The sequence below is a fragment of the Periophthalmus magnuspinnatus genome, chromosome 11 (genome assembly GCF_009829125.3).
Source record: "Periophthalmus magnuspinnatus isolate fPerMag1 chromosome 11, fPerMag1.2.pri, whole genome shotgun sequence".
Classification (NCBI taxonomy): Eukaryota; Metazoa; Chordata; class Actinopteri; order Gobiiformes; family Gobiidae; genus Periophthalmus; species Periophthalmus magnuspinnatus.
The window spans coordinates 31,658,507-31,676,515 of NC_047136.2; the positions used below are offsets into that span (position 1 = coordinate 31,658,507).

An 18,009-nucleotide genomic window follows, 5' to 3' on the forward strand; every position below is an offset into this window, starting at 1 on the left:
AGAATAAAAACCTTTCAGTTGTATGCACAGCTAAACAGAACTGTTTTGAGTCTGGATTTAAACATTGTCAAAGTAGAGGCCTGTCTAACATCTTCAGGAAGACTGTTCCAGGTTTGGTTTGGTTTGGTTTGGTTTAGCTTTATTTTATTTTACCTTTATTTTACCTTTAAAGTACATGTTGAGTCAGCCTTGAGACCTCTCAGTTTAGATTTAAAAGCATTCAAAGAAATCAACTCTGTCAAGTTCCAGTCTTTCTTTAGCTGCATGAAACTGAAACATTGATTCCCCATGTTTAGTCCTGACTCTGGGCACCAGTAGGAGGCCTGTCCCTGAAGTCCTCAGAGTGCGAGATGGTTCATATGGCACTAACATTTCAGAGATGTACTTTGGACCTAAGCCATGGGGCGACTTATACATAAGCAGAGCTGCTTTAAAGTGTATAACTAAGGAAGCCAGTGCAGAGAAGACCTGATCCAAGGACTTGTGTGCTCGTACTTCCTGGTTCTAGTCATGATCCGAGCAGCAGCATTCTGGATGTTTGGAGAGGCCCGTGAGCAGGCCATTACAGTAGTCTAACCTACTGGAGACAAATGCATGGATAAGTTGTGAAAGTTGTTTTGCATCCACACACTGAGTTAATAAGCTGTTGGTAAACAACTTTTTCAAGGACTTTGCCTAGAAACGGCAGATTTGAGATTGGTCAGTAATTGTTCAATATCATGGCATCAAGACTGCTCTTCTTCAGGAGAGGCTTGATAACTGCAGTTTTCAAAGCTCTTGGGAATGTTCCAGATTGAAGTGACATATTAACTATGTGAGTGAGTGGTGGCAGCAAACTGTTGAGCACTTTAGAAATTTAGTGGGTAACATATCGAGGCAGCATGTAGATGAACTCACTGCACCTGTAACTGACAAAACTGTCCAAGAGATTGTCACCAAAGTGAGTCAACAAGTGAACAAATCATCAACATTAGAACATGAGGCATTTTGAAAGTGTATCATTTCCATGAACAATGCACCTGTTTTATCATTTATGTGTCTCCTTTGAACAACTGCTGGACCAGCTGCTGGTTTGGGAATAACAGACACATCAAAAAAGACACAGAAATGATCAGACAGAGCAACATCCACCACATTGACATTTGAAATATTTACTCCTTTTGTAATGAGCAGGTCCAGAGGGTGGGCTTGCTGACATGGTTGGCACAGCAGGAATGCTTCTCTCATTCCTTTTTTCTCGCCCTTCTCTCACTTTTTTTTTTTTTTTTTTTTTTATCGCCCTGTCCAGGCCAGTGCCTCAGAGCATGAAGGAAGTTATCCGTCAGCACTCTCACTCCACTTTTGCTCTGGTGCGGGCCATTTCCCTTGAACAAGTCCTCTCGTTTCCAGAATAGATCAATAGATCAATGTAGTGCAGTCCTCTATCTACACATTCATTGAACAGCCATATGTTCAGCTGAAACAGCTTTGGTTTCTTCCCCCGGACATGTCGCTGGCTCGTCAGAAATTTAGTTAAAATGTAAAAATGGTTTAAAAGTCTTGGTTTACTTAAAGGAAATCATATCTGAACAAATCTTCCAGCACTGAAAGAGGTAAAATGATTAAAAAGACAGTAAAGAAGGAAGCAGCAGGAGCAAACAAGGTTTTCGTCATGTAGATGATTTTTTTCCTTATAATTTAAATCTAACTTTACAGACACATTGCACTCGTTGACGGTGAACAGTGGAAACATGACGCAGTGCACTTGGACCACTCGGTAAAAGCAGAAACATTATTCCTAGAATTGAATGCATCAATTTGAGGTTTATATTACACGATTTATGAATAAATATTAGTTTAGGCATAATTAAACTATGCTTTTTCAGTCAAATAAATAAAAAAATGTATGTTATCCTACCTCCAAGCTACACTGATGTGTTTAGCTTCTTTTCCTCTAATAGTAAAAACATAGTGTTTGTTGCCAATCTGTCCAAATATGAAAATATTTTAGTGGACCTTTCCCCATGTTAGCTGCAGATTACTAGGTAAACTTTTAGTTAAAATCTTCGAGGCTCATGGAATTAAAAAAAAAAAAAAAAAAAAAAAATTGACAGTTTTAAGGGTGTTATGCTTTATGACTGTACTCATGTTGGTAATCAGTTTATTATGTTAAGTGTGTACAGTGTTCCTTCGTTTATCGCGAGGGTTACATTCTAAAAATAACCCGCAATAAACTAAATCTGCAAAGTAGAAAACTTTATTTTTTACAGTTATTATATATGTTTTAATTCAATTCAATTCATTTATTTTTGTAAAGCCCAAAATCATAACAACAGTTGTCTCGAAGGGCGTTCATGTTTTGGTTGATGGGGGAAACCGGAGTACGCGGAGGAAACCCATCCAGACACGGGGAGAAACATGCAAAACTCCACACAGAAAGGCCTGGGTGACCCGGGGATCGAACCAAACCCTCTTGCTGTGAGGCATGAGTGTTGCCACTCAACCACCGTGCTGCCGAAGGTTGTAAAATCCCTCATCAAACACTTCATACACTTTTCTTAGACAGGCATTAATATTTTTATTTCTCTCTTGTTTAAACACTCTCAAAGTTTAAACCTTTGTAGATTATACTGTAAATAAAAATGACAGCCTTTAGAAATACTGTAAAAAAAAATGTAATGATCAGCCTACAAGGTTGGACACATAAGAAATGATTAATAGTGACTCACACGTATTTCACAGTTCCTCTGACTGCGCCTCTTCATCCTCGCGCCGCTCCACTGTAGTGTCTCGTAATGTTCTTTTTCCTGCAGTCCCTGATCTACAAAGCTAAAGCAGACTCCATCCTTACAATGGTCTTGTTGCGGGCAGTTATAACCCTTTTTACATCCTTGTTAAAATTTACTGCTGCTGTCGTCCTGATGCAACGGACGCTCTGGATGGGCGTCAAGAGTGTCCGTGACGCGCGTCAAATGTAAAGGTGTAAAGGTGTCCAACGTGTTTTTGACACCCCAGTATTTCAGAGTCACACTGTTAACATCGAACATTTATGTAAATTTGGCTGTCAGGACGCAGAACACAATGCATGTTTATACACCATGTTTATACACCTTAAAAACCTTGAAAAGTGAACTGCGATATAGCAAGGGAACACTGCAACACTGTACTCTCATATTTTCTCCCGTTATGCTGCCACCTGGCTCTGAAGCGTATGTCCACTTTTTCATGTTTCATTTCATATAATTTCACAATACCTGGCTAAAAGGAGAAGACTGTATGCGCAATGGTGCACATAATCAGTCAGCAAACTAGTGTCACATTTTAACTGTGTTTCAGCTTACTTAATGGGAAAGGAAAAAAAGGGTCCAGGGGAGCTCTTCTGCCTTGGGCTCGCTATGTGACCAAAATTACAAAGGTTGCAAATTGCTTTTCAGTACCGTTGGACTGGCAGACTGGGGTGGTGGTCCCACTGTATAAGAAAGAGGACCGGAGGGTGTGTTCCAATTATAGGGGAATCACACTCCTCAGCCTTCCCGGTAAGGTCTATTCCAGGGTGCTGGAGAGGAGAATCCAACTGATAGTCGAACCTCGGATCCAGGAGGAGCAGTGTGGTTTTCGTCCCGGTCATGGAACATTGGACCACCTCTATACTCTCTATTGGGTCCTCGAGGGTTCATGGGAGTTTGCCCAACCAGTCCACATGTGTTTTGTGGATCTGGAGAAGGCATTTGACTGTGTCCCTCGTGGTGTCCTTTGGGGGTGCTCTGGGAGTATGGGGTCCGGGGTTCTTTGCTAAGGGCTGTTCCGTCCCTGTGTGACCTGAGCAGGAGCTGTGTTCGCATTGCCAGCAGTAAGTCAGACCTGTTCCCAGTGCACTCCGCCAGGCCCTTTACTTTTACTGCTGTTGTCACCGGTCCTGTTCATTATATTTATGGACAGAATTTGTAGGCGCAGCCTGGGGCCGGAGAAGATTCTCATCTCTGCTGTTTGCAGATGATGTTGTCCTGATGGCTTCTTTGAGCCAGGACATGCAGCAGGCACTGGGGCAGTTTGCAGCCAAGTGTGAAGTGGCTGGAATGAGAACATCACTTGGACAATATCAGAACTCTGTATCACACTTCACCACATGGTGTAAAGAAAATCATCTTCAACTCAACCTCAAGAAAACACAAGAAATGACCCTTGGCCCTGGAATATTTGACCCTACCAGTATTGACAATATCACAATAGACACTGTTGAACATTTCAAATATCTTGGACTCACAATTGGTCATAAACTGACTTTTGACCTTCACACTCTGGACATTTCAAAAAGATGCAATCAAAGACTTTCTGTTATCCGTAAGTTAAAAGGACTCCATGTTTCACCACATCTACTGCTTATTCTGTACACCAGCATCATCCAACCTGTCCTACTGTACTGTTCACCATGTTTTCTTACCATGCTCACAGTTAAAAACTGTAATTCATTTACAAAAATAACCCACCTAGCAGCAAAAATCATTGGTCTCCCTACTCCCAGTCTGTCACAGTTAAACTCTAAAGCCATCACTCGTATAGCACAGACAATAACACAGGACCACACTCACCCACTGCACCAGTACTTTACTCTACTGCCTTCAGGACGACGATACAGGACTCTCAGATGTAACAAAGCATGCTTCAAAAATAGTCTCATACCCACAGCCATTATTAACTTGAACAATTTATAGACTACGGAACTCTAATTATCATTATGCACTTTTACAATGTCAATTACCTGCCTTTGTGTTTGTCCAATATATGTGATGTGTTTGTGTGGCATTGTATGTATGTATGGCGTTTTTCTCTGTGTGTTTTTGACTGTGAAGACAAATTTCCCCTCGGGGACAATAAAGTAACTAACTAACTAACTAATCAGCTCCTCCAAATCCAAGGCCATGGTTCTCGACCGGAAAAAGGTGGTTTGCCCTCTCCGGGTGGGCTCTTGCCTTAAGTGGAGGAGTTCAAGTATCTTGGGGTCTTGTTCACGAGTGAGGGAAGGATGGAACGTGAGATTGACAGGTGGATCGGTGCAGCGTCTGCAGTGATGCGGTCACTGTATCGGTCCGTTGTGGTAAAGGAGCTGAGTTGAAAGGCAAACCTCTACCCTCACATCCGCAGTGTGGCTGGGCGGTCCCTTAGGGATAGGGTGAGGAGTTCGGTCACACGAGAGGAGCTCGGAGTAGAGCTGCTGCTCCTACACGTCGAGAGGAGCCAGCTGAGGAGGCTCGGGCATCTGCTCAGGATGCCTTCTGGACACCACCCTAGGGAGGTGTTCCGGGCATGTCCCAGTCGGGTAAGATCCAGGACACGCTAGAGAGACTTTTTCTCTCAGCTGGCCTGGGAACACCTTGGGGTCCCACCGGAGGAGCTGGAGGACGTGTTTGGGGTGAGGGAAGTCTAGGAGACCCAGAAAATGGAAGAAAATGGATGGATGGAAACTGCTTTTTATAAATTACAGATTGTCTTTGCTCTAAAGTTTGTCCCTGTGTCACTGTCACTTGTAAGATCCATGTTTTTGAGCTAAATTGCACTATTATCTTCATGATCAGTTAGAGATGCACTATAACAATGGTCACTGATAAATATAGGTCAATAGTGGGAATTATAACATCACATGGAGAAATCCAATAATAACATATTTCACCAATAATTGGAAGCCCTAAATACACTGACTTTTTTCCTCCAAGGCCCTCCCTCATAGCACTCACTCTGAGCCTTGGCTCCACCCCCTGATTCAGCCTTGGGTCAGAGGCAGAGAGCAGAGGACAGGGGTTTACATATTCGGGCTTGTTTTATCTTTAGAGCTAAGATATTAAACAAGATTTGTACCAGCCTCACGACACAGGAGGGAATACAGGCTTCTCACATTAGATCTATCAAGTCATTGAAAAGTTTTCATGGCGAGGATGACTGAAAACATGGGACAACCCCAATGGGCAGCCAAGACTGCGACAGTCATTAGCGCTGTAGCTTAACGTGGATGCTATTGGGTTGATGGGGTTGGACTATGTGAGGATCTTGTTGTATTTTAACACCCAATCAAACAAGAGGACGCATGCTGCAGCCAGACAAGTTTGCCTGCTGGTGCTGCTGCTGTGACCATGTGTGCATACGGAAATCAAGTGTGTCATGCAAACACATTTCACTAAACAGCGCACAGGGCTGTGTTACGGCCTATATTCACTCTATAGTCAGTGGCTGCTTTGACGTAGTATCACTCAGAATCCGTTTCATCAGAAAGCATGCATGAAGCCCATGGTCCATGTTAGAATGTGACTAATCTGAAGCATATTGTTAATAATAGTACAAAAAAACAACATTTACAATGTGGTAAGAATAATTAATGTAGCCCTGTATGAAACATAGGGACATAAAAAGTCTATAATTAAATTATATTGAACGTTTGAGCAGGCTAATATGTTACTTCATATTTGTAAATGTCATATTTTTAAGGGTTTGTGTGGATTTTATGGTCTGCTTTATTCACATTTAGGCCTATATAATAAAGCAAACAAATATTTTTTTCAAAAAAGCTGCACATTTCAAAATTGGTTTTATTTTATTCGTCATTTTTTTCCATTATTGATGACACACACCCACATCTTGAAATTATCGGTTATTGTATCAGTTGAAAATTACATTATCCTGCATCACTATGATCATTAAGTTATCAGCAATGTACTATGTGTAATAGTACTATGACACTACAAACTTCGTCTTTTCACTGTGGAATGGAAACACTGAGTTAAGGACAGAGTGCCTAAATCTTTGCTCAGAATCATCACCACACTCTACTCTCTGATCTAACAGCAATATTTTGCAGGAGAAAGGAAGTCCATGTAACAGTGTGATTTGGTTAATCACACCATTTAGCCTATCATGCAATTATGATGTACACCCCACACTGATGCCAGTCTGGGTCTGCCATCAGCCTATAAAGTGATGTCCAGGTAGACAGGGGAGCCCGTGTCCACTTCATAGACTATGTATAAATGGACATAACTAACATACTGGCTGCGGCATTCCAAGTATGAAGTGAACATGGGTGTGAAATGGTTCCTTCGATCTCTGATTACAATTGAATTTCATTGAAAAATCTTCACCCTTTCTGTTAATGCTGCTATCAGGCTCATTATTCTGACTGTAAAAAGTTCATCTAAACCTTCCATCCATCCATCCATCCATTTTCTTCCGCTTATTCGGGGCCGGGTCGCGGGGGGCAACAGTCTAAGCAGGGACTCCCAAACTTCCCTCACCCCAGACACGTCCTCCAGCTCCTCCGGTGGGATCCCAAGGCGTTCCCAGGCCAGCTGAGAGACATAGTCCCTCCAGCGTGTCCTGGGTCTTCCCCAGGGCCTCCTCCCGGTGGGACATGCCCAGAACACCTCCCTAGGGAGGCGTCCAGGAGGCATCCTGAGCAGATGCCCGAGCCACCTCAACTGGTTCCTCTCAACGTGTAGGAGCAGCGGCTCTACTCCGAGCTCCTCCCAGTGGCACTGTCCCCGACCGCCACGCGATGTTGCAGAGATGCGTCAACTAAGACAGTCCCACAACATCCTTGAGGCTTGAGGTACTCGGGACGGATCTCGTCCACCCCCGGAGCCTTGCCACCGAGGAGCTTGCTAACCACCTCCGTGACTTCAGCCAGGGTGATGGACGAGTCCGCCTCCGGGTCCCCAGTCTCTGCTTCCTCCTCGGAAGACATGACGGGGGGATTGAGGAGATCCTCAAAGTATTCCTTCCACCGCCCGACAACATCTCCAGTCGAGGTCAGCAGCTCTCCACCCGCACTGTAAACAGTGTTGGTGAAGGACTGCTTCCCCCTCCTGAGGCGTCGGACAGTTTGCCAGAATTTCTTTGAGGCCGTCCAATAGTCCTCCTCCATGGCCTCCCCGAACTCCTCCCAACCCCGAGTTTTTGCCTCTGCAACCGCACGAGCCACAGCACGCTTGGCCCGCCTGTACTCATCGGCTGCCTCAAGAGTCCCACGAGCCAACAAGGCTCGATAGGACTCCTTCTTCAGCTTGACGGCATCCCTTACTTCCGGTGTCCACCACCGGGTTCTAAATTAAGATATGAACATTTATAACTGTAAAATCTGGTGCATGCTTTTCCGACACTTTCGCTAGTATTAGTAACAAATTGATTGGCAGCTTCGTTGCTAAGTGCCCACACCGCTGGTTTGGCAGGGGGTGTGTACCTTCAACAGCCTCACTCCTCATTGGTTCTTTCATTTTGAGCTCAGATTTCAAATACAGTCCCTGGTTACAGACACAGCCACTGTAACTCCTAGCCTTGATGAGTTTCATTTGGTTGCAAACGAATGCTATAGGTGACGTCACACTCCCTTAGGCCTTGTCTATTATACAGTCTATGGTGCACCTCAGTAGGCAAGGCAAGTTTAATTGCATAGCACAGTTCGTGCACAATTTCAAAGTTCTTTACAGAATAAGAAAGACATTAAAATCACAATACAACAAATTAAAAGGTAACATTAAAAGAGAAGATTAACCCCTTAACGTCCCGTCAAACCGCCCTCAGGCCGCCGCCTTTACGTTACAACTTTACAGCAATGTCCGTATATTTCTGCGTCACCCACACAAACAATCTACACATCAATTGGAAGCTACGGCACTCATCTTTCTGAATATGTAAACCATTTACAACTGTAATCACTACAGTGCTGACAGGAAAGCAGTTTTTTACAGAGAAGTCAGAAATGTGGATTTGGACTTCACTTACCTTTGAGCGCTCTGGTTCTGTCAAACATCAACATATTCACACAAAGTTGGTCTCATTCGTTCCGTATAATCCAGTCAAGAAATTATGTCCACAAAAGAAGTTAGATCCTCCATGTCCAATCTGCTGTAGGAAAGTGAAATCTGCTCCGTCACTTTTTGCATTTTTTGCTTTTGTCGATTTCAAGCATAATAAACTTCTGACAGCGGCAACTTTGTTCCTCAGTGCAAAACAAACTTGTTATCTTGTGATTTACACCAAAGTTGGCCAATAAAGTGGGGGTTGTGGGTTACTGGAGCTCCGGACAGTGAATGAGTGCTACAGATGACTGAACGAGTACGCCCCACTCTCCCCCTCCCCCCGAATCAAGCAGTTACATTACACATGTATAGTGATGTTTTCCCCTTAAAGCCAATGAACAGCGGTGTGAGATGGTTCATGTGGCACTAACATGCCGTAAATGTACTGCAGGACCAGCCGCTGGTTTGGGAATAACAGACAAGTCAAAGAAGACACTGAAATGATCAGACAGAGCAACATTGACATTTGACAATATTTACTTCTTTTATGAGCCTGTCCAGAGTGTGTCCTCTGTTGTGGATATGCTTGCTGACATGCTGAGTCAGACCAAAGGACAGAAATGAGCTCTTTAGTGTTTCTGGAAAACACATTAGCATATCAGAAAAATCATCAATAAAACTCAGACAGTGCTTGGGAGGTTTGTACATGACTCAGTAGAGTATGATTTTAGCTCAGGTTTAAAGGAAACATACTCAAAGGAAGAAAACACACCAAATGACAACCTGTGAGTAACTCAATTATTTTTAAAAAAGCAAACACACACCACCACCCTTTTAGTTTGCTTGTGTTTCAGATTCAAATTTGAAGTTGGGTAGAGTTGATTCCACCAGAAATGTATTACCCGTGTTTCGGTTAAAAACAAAGTCAAGAAATAAAATCATTAATTAAAAATGTTGTTACGTAAAGATCTGATATCAAGTATCAGATTAGTTTCAGGACTAGATATTGTCTTATTACAGGCAATGTGAACTAAATTTCTCTGATTGGACAGTCTATCCTTCTGTTAATCAGTCTTCGTGGTGTAACTATAGATATAGCTCGATCACAGGTTCTCACCATGATATCTTTATCATGACTGTATGTCCTGGGACAGCAGAGGCCCTGTGTGTCCTAGCTCTTTGTGATAACAGCTCTGGGTGAAGGCAGGGAAGGGCTAGCAGGGGGGAGTTTAGGTGAGGGAGCAGGTGAGGGTCGAGGAGATGGAGAGGGGGACGTGTAGGTGAGGGACCAGGTGAGGGCCAAAGAAGCGGAGCCGGGGAGAGTGCTGGTGGTGCTGACACATTGGCTCGGTCTCTGGCTGGCACAGCAGGGATGCTTCTCTCATTCCTCTTTTCTCTCACTGGGCCAGGACCCTGTCCAGGCTGGTGCCTCAGAGTGTGGAGGAGGTTCTCCATCAGCACTCTCACCTCCACCTCTGCTCAGTTAGGGGCCATTTTCCTTAAACACGTCCTCTTGTTTCCAGAATAGATCAAAGTTCTCAATGTAGTGTAGTCACGTTGAACAGCCATGTGTTCAGTTTAAACACCCAGGTAAATTTGTTCATCAGCCTTCTGTCTATGTTAGGAAGAGGTCCACTAATGAATGTCTTAACCTCCACTTTATCAAGCGCCTCAAATAATTTAATGAAATCCCTTTTTAAGATTTCAGTCTGCTCCGTTCTGGTGTCAACTGCACCCTCGTTGTGTTGACAAAAATTTTGAGATTACAAAACAATGAGTTTTGTAATCTCAGAAATAGTGTAACTGGGATAGGAGCAAGTTTGGATTCCTCTGTTGCTCACATCTCTGATAGCACCGTCTCCTAATAGCATGTTTGGATTCCTCTGTGGCTCACATCTCTGATAGCACCCTCTCCTAATAGCAGTGAATCTCCCACCTTGACATTTGGCACAGATCGCGTCTGCCTGCGCTCTTTTGCCAACTTCATTGCTTTTGTTTTGTGACAAAAATCCATTTTCTGTTTGTACGTTGACATCAGTCTGTGACAGTGACAAAAATCAGTTTGTAAGCTGTATTTTGGGTAGTGTAACTATATTAGCATTGTCTTTTGTCAGTTCTTGCATTGGCTTGGCATTCTTGTCTTTAGAGATTTCGAAAAGACATTGTATCACTCAGTTTTAAGTTGAAAGTAGCTGTTTTTTGACCCTCTTCTCTGAAAGTGACTGTGGGCTGCTTACCACTGGAAGTCACAGGGATCATAAATTTGTTGGTGATAGTTCCAACAGTGTTCACAGAAAAAATTCCTTTGGTTTCTGTCCCGGACATGTCGCTGGCTTGTCAGAAATGTTGTTAAAACATGTGAAAATGTGGTTTACGTAAAAGACAATCATAATCAAACAAATTTTCCAGCACTGGAAGAGGTATAAAATGATTAAAAAGCAAAGCCGAGTTCCATATAGTATTTGAAATTCTGACTGCAAGTGTCATAGCAACCAAAGAACCAATCTGGAGCGAGGCTGTTGCAGGTAACACTCCTTCCCACCTGCATCACTGGTTTAGCAGGGGGCGGGCCACTTGGCAATGCTGTCAATCAAAACTGTTGTTAAAGCTAGTGGGAGTGGGGAAAGAAAGCAGAAAAATTCAAATCTGTCAACTGGACAAAAAGTTGTAGGAGTGGAGACGTTTCGCTGCTCATCAAAGCTGCCTTTTCAGTTCTTCAGTTCTCCTACAGCTCTTTATCCAATTGACAGATTTGATTTTTTCTTTTACTATGGATCATACCTGGACAACTGAGGGATTACACAGACACCTTATTGGTCTGTTATTAATCTTCTTGATTTAGGGACAAAATAGTCAAATAAAAACACCAGCATCATGTACATGGATTAGCACAAACATAAGACCAAACTGCTGAGCCTAACAGCAGCAGTTACATAGAGAGGGGCCACAGTTATTCCCATTTATATATACAGTCTGACTGAGAGCCACACAAGGTGCACATACACATGCACATACACCGACACAGCTAAACCCCCACCCACATGAGCCAGGCTGAGAAGGGCTCATGAACCCTCGTGTCCCACCTCCTGCTGTAGGCACCTCCAGACCCACAGCCCCAAGTCCACTCCTAAGGTCCACTCTCCGCCAGGTCCCCTCCCCCAAGTCCACTCTGTAGGTTCACTCTCCCAGGTCCACTCCCTAGGTCCACTCTCCTAGGTCCACTCCCCTAGGTCCATTCTGCCAGATTAGTTTCCTCTCATCCACTCTCCTAGGTCCACTCCCCTAGGTCCTCGCCCCTAAGTACACTCTGCCAGGTCCACTCTGCCAGGTCCACTTTGCCCTATTTAGAGTCCGTTCTGAAGCTTTATCATTATGTTCCAGTCAGATCTGAAACTTTGTTGATCCATGAGAGAAATCCATCTACTTCCGCTAATCCAGAACCGGGGTGTGGAGGCAGCAGTCTAAGCAGGGACTCCCAGACTTTTCACCCGCCAGACACGTCCTCTAGCTCCTCCGGTGGGACCCCAAGGCATTCCCAGGCCAGCCAAGAGACATAGTCCCTGCAGCATGTACTGGGTCTTCCCCAGGCCTCCTTCGGGTGGGACATGCCCGGAACACCTCCCCAGGGAGGCATCCAGGGAGAAGCCGGAACAGATGGCCAAGCCACCTGACTCCTCTCGACATGGAGAAGCAGCGGCTCTACTCCGAGCTCCTCCCATGTGACCGAGCTCCTCACCCTATCTCTAAGGGAGCGCCCAGCCACTCTGCGGAGGAAACCTATTTAATTCGCCTGTATCCGCGATCTTGTCTTCGGTCATTACCCAAAGCTCATGACCATAGGGACTGCACCAAACTGCCTGTCAATCTCACGTTCCATCCTTCCCTCACTCGTGAACAAGACCCCGAGATACTTGAACTCCTCCACTTGGGGCAGAGACTCACCACCCACCCGGAGAGGGCAAGCCACCTTTTTCCGTTCAAGAACCATGGCCTCGGATTTGGAGGAGCTGATTCTCATCCCAGCCGCTTCACACTCGGCAGCACCTGCTTCATCAGGACAATGTCATCTGCAAACAGCAGAGATGAGATCCTGTGGTTGCTGAACCGGACCCCCTCCGGCTCCCTGGCTGTGCAGGGCAGCCCTGGCATGTCCAGCCTTCACTGGGAATAGGTCTAACTTACTGCCGTCATTGCGAACACAGCTCATGCCCTGGTCATACAGGGACTGGACAGCCCTTAGCAAAGGGCCTCGGACCCCATACTCCCGGAGCACCCCCAAAAAGACATGGTTGAATGCCTTCTCCAGATCCACAAAATACATGTGGACTGGTTGGGTAAACTTCCATGAACCCTCGAGGACCTGATGGAAAGTACAGAGCTGGTCCAGTGTTCCGCGACCAGAACAAAAAACACACTGCTCCTCCTGAATCCGAGGTTCAACTATCAGTCGGATTCTCCTCTCTAGTACCCTGGAATAGACCTTACTGGGCAGGCTGAGGAATGTGATTCCCCTGTAATTGGAACACACCCTCCAGTCCCCCTTCTTATACAGAGGGACCACCACCCCGGTCTGCCAGTCCAGCTGTACTGTACTCGACCACCACGCGATGGTGTAGAGACCTGTCAGCCAAGACAGCCCCACAACCTCCAGAGACTTGAGGTACTTGGGACGGATCTCCTCCACCCCTGGAGCCTTGCCACCAAGGAGCTTTCCAACCACCTCGATGACTTCAGCCAGGGTGATGGATGAGTCCTCCCCCGGGTTCCCAGTCTCTGCCAAAGACGTGACTGTCGGTTTGAAGAGATTCTCAAAGTATTCCTTCCACCATCCGACAACATCCCTAGTTGAGGTCAGCAACTCTCCGTCCGCACTGTAAACAGTGTTGGTGAAGCACTGCTTACTCCTCCTAGGGTGTCCTGATCCCACATGCACTGATGGACACCCTTGTGCCAATAACAGAACATCACTCGGGTTCAGATCAGTTCTTCGTCGTGCCCTTCCAAGTGCCACGGTCATTGCCCACATGGGCATTGAAGTCCCCCTTTAGAACAACTGAGTTCCCAGTCGGTTCACTTTCTAGTACCCCTCCCAAGGACTTCAAGAAGGCCGTAGGCCGACACAACAGTGAGAGACCTATCCCCGACCCAAAGGTGCAGGGATGTGACCCTCTCGTTCAACATGAGGTGGCTGAGCTGTGGGGCAATAAGCAAGCCCACACCAGCTCGCAGTCTCTCCACGCGGGCAATGCCAGAGTAATGGAGAGTCCAGCCACTTTCAAGGAGTTGGGTTCGGTTCTTGAGCCCAAGATGTGCGTGGAGGTGAGGCCGACTGTATCTAGCTGGTAACACGCTCCCACTTTTGATCACTGCCCAGATACACCCTTCGCATCTGCCTTTCATGGATCCTCCTCAGGTGGTGGGTCCACAGGAAGACGTCCCCACGTCGCTCCTTTGGGTTGGGCCCAGCAACCACGCCGTCGCTGGTTAGCACCCACCCCAGGCTTGGCTCCACAGTGGGTCCCCGGGAAGGCCAGTCTGGGCGACAAAGCTGACCTTGATCTATTGCTCATCATGAAAGGCTTCTGACCCGTCCCCCTGGACCTGTTTGCCACGGGTGCTCAAACCACCATGTTAAGGTGGCGGTTCAGGGAGGGGACAAGAGAAATCATAAATACAATATAAAACATTCTTAAAAGCAGCACTCAAATAGAATAGTTATAGCTTTATTATTATTTTATTCTGTTTTATATGCATGTTTTACAATGTCATAAAGAGTGTTGTCACAATACTGAAATGTCAAACATGATTTCGATACTAAGGAATAGACTCGATACCAATTATGATCAATTTTCAGTTTCAACATTTAATTTTAATACCTTCTTTAATACTTTTATGTGGCCTTATATCTGTGTTTTCAATACTTTTTGCAACCCTATAAAGCAGTAGAATGAATTTTAAAAATATAGATTTTCCTACCCCACCTAATTAAACATTTAAATGTGCCACACAATATTGATGCAGTTTTAAAGCCAGATTAACCCACCTCTTTTATCTGGAATGCTCAAAGCTCCACTTACGTCCAGTGTGTGTATGGGGGCTGGGTGTTCTTCTGACTAACTTGGGACCAGAGGATTGTTGGGCTGCCTGTTCTTTTGAGTGAAAATCCCCTATAGAATCCTTGAGCCTGCACTGGCATTTTGATCTCGTCTGATGACTTGCCTCCCACAGCAGTCTAACACTGTTGTTTTTAGTCTTGAGAGTTTCGACATGCTTCTTACTCTCATATTTGAGTGAGACGATATGATGTGCCTGAATACAGAGGCTGGAGTTCCACTGGGGCCACTGCACAGACTTCATTAGCAACACATTAAAAAGTTGATTGTATGTTGCATTTGATTTGGGCGCTGGATCCTTGCGGTTTTGTTGCTCTGGTTTCACACTGCTGTGGTCTGAAGCAAACACATAGTAAACTAATGCAGTGGAAGTCCCTCGTGGCTGTGAGGGAGATCAGCTCCTGTTGATGTGCTTGTCATCCTTCCTATATCTCTGATTATCCGTCTCAAATCCTCCTGGTGCATTTCATTATGGTGCCCACAAACATTTGATTTATATAAATGATTCCTTGTTCAAAAATATACACTTGTATAGATTTAAATTGATTAGTGCGCACGATGAAACAGTGGTGCGTGTTGTTTATTATTCATAAACGTTATTCTGTATTCTCTGTTTAAAGACAATGTTTAAAGACAATCATGTAATGTCTTTGCAAAAGTACATTTGAGATTCTAATATAAATGAGAGCTACAGTTCCACCTGAGGTTATACTTTTTAACTCTCAATGAACAGCAGCTGACATTCTCCTGATCTAGGTTTTATTTTATGAAGCCTTGTAAAATTCTTGTTCAATACTTGGCCTTCACCAGGCTTACTTGCAGGATCTGTTTCCATAGCAATTGATATGTTTCATGGAACAGGAACAACAAGTATATGAGCCTCACTCCTCAGTAAGTGTCAGCTCTCTGTGAAGATGCCAATGATTAAATTGTGTTTCAGGAGAGCGCTGAGGGAGCAACGGTCCACGGCGCATCTGAGGAGAGGAAGGAGAAGGTGCCCAGCCCTCACCTGAGCCAGTTGGTCGACCTCTGCAACAGCAGCGCCCTGTTCGGCCTGGCCCAGCGTGTGGTGGCCACCGAGTCTCTGTGAGAACCCACTGGCAGAATGAGCACATACAAATGAGCACCTTCTGAGCATTCACCCGCAAACAAACACCTGCAAGCAAGTACCCGCAAAAAAGTACCCACAAGCAAGCACCAACAAACAGATCACAAACCTGAGAGTTTGCACCGAGAGCAAGCACCCACAGAGCAGGAAAACACACACACAAATACCTAAAATATGTCCATGTCAAAACCAGCACACAGCACAAGCACCCACTAACAGACGGAGTACCAATAAATGAGCACCCACTAGCAGAACAAACACATACAAAAGAGCACACAAATACAACATCTTCAGCAAACAAATTTCAAAATAATATCTGCCACCACAACAGCACATTGATCTGTGCACACCATAGTCTGTATAAAGAAGTGGAGGCAGTGTGATGTCACCCATAGTGTTCGGCTCCAATCAAATGAAGCTCATCAAGGCTAGCAGTTATAGGGGTGAATTTGGAACCGAGTTTCATATTGGAATTCTGATGTAAATTGATCACTTCCTATTTGGAGCAGGGCGGCTAGCGTCCATTTATATATAGTCTATGGTACACACACACACACTGAGCACATGGCACCACATCCTCATACATCCAAAGGGCACAACATGCATGTACAAGTGTCTCTCTGTGTGATAAGCATGGGTGTACCTGATTTTAAATCTTCATATGTGTGGTGTGCCCCTGCCTCTTCCTGTAGCCCCCCTGCCTCCTCCTGTAGCCTCCCTGCCCTGTGTGTGCCATCTCTTAGTTAAAGAGCTATTTTTTTTGTGCATGATGGATTTTACAGATTTGTGTCACTGTCTCAGTCTAGAATCTGCTCAAGAGGATCAAAAACATGTCTTGAAGATTTAAAGAGACAAAATTGTCAATCCAGATTGATATCTCTCTGTATTTTTTATACACAACGATATCAGTCTGGTCCCCACACTCTCCATTGAGTCTCAAGCCCAGCCAAATGTGATCATGCAGTCATATTTCTCTCACCTCACATTTAAAGAGTTTAGTGCTTTGCTTATTGATTCTGCAGAAATCCACCGTGTGTGTCAGTCCCCTGGGATATATTTTTTCTGTATCTTTTCTGATACGGATGGACAAATCCCATATTAGCTGTCAATCACAACCATTTGACTTACATTTTTGGAAAGTATTTAAGAAGTGTGTATTCTGGGTCCCAGACAAGCACAATAGGCTCAAGCCAGCTGTCTGGTGCCTTAAAGATGACACATCATTCAGTATTCTTGCACATAGGGATGCACAGAAATTGACTATTTTAAAATGACCTGTTCCAGCGTGTTTCTGGCAGAGCAGTTTGAGGCGCTCCAGTCTCATCTGGACTCCATGATGCCTCCAGCCAAGAAGCCCTTCCTGCAGCAATTCTACTCACAGGTACTTCACACACAGTTCACACAAAGTACCACTTTGCAACTGTGTCCTAAACTGTATGATATGTGAGACCTGTATACTCCTGTGCAGACAGTGTCCACGGCCAGCGAGCTGAGGAAGCCCATATACTGGATTGTAGCGGCCAAGGCCATTGACTATGAGCAGATGCTGCTGCTGATGGCAGGAGTCAAGTGGGATATCAGGGACATCATGTCACAGCACAACATCTATGTGGATGTGCTTCTCAAGGTAACACTGCTGTCCTGCACACACAGAGGGATAAAGGCTCTTCCAGTACTGATGAAGATTGTCAAATCTATTGAAAATCAGATACTAATTGATACTAAAATTTGTATCGAAACTAAATACTCATTTGACCAGGTATCGATGAAAAAAATAAACAGGACAGAAACAAACCTTTCCTGAACAGCTTCAGATTTTGAGTTGTATCTTTTACAAGACACATAGACTAGTATACACCCATGGAACCTACATGGACCACTGAGGGATTATACAGATATAAGGCCACATGAAAATATAAAATATATGTAAATGACTATGTTTTAATGTTGAAAATCTCATTCTATTGCCTATATAGTGTTTTTATTATCTTCGTGGTATTAGAATTGGTATTGACTATCAAGTCTA

General features: G+C 44.6%; 1 protein-coding gene across 1 annotated transcript in view; it reads left to right on the forward strand.

Annotated features, from left to right (window-relative positions):
- Nucleotides 1–18,009, forward strand: part of vps50 (VPS50 EARP/GARPII complex subunit) — a 159,172-nt gene that overhangs the window by 120,396 nt on the left and 20,767 nt on the right. The window contains exons 23-25 of the mRNA XM_033991520.2: nucleotides 15,816–15,961; nucleotides 17,268–17,364; nucleotides 17,452–17,610. Coding sequence (XP_033847411.1) covers nucleotides 15,816–15,961; nucleotides 17,268–17,364; nucleotides 17,452–17,610 — 402 coding nt within the window. The remainder of the gene's footprint in view (nucleotides 1–15,815; nucleotides 15,962–17,267; nucleotides 17,365–17,451; nucleotides 17,611–18,009) is intronic.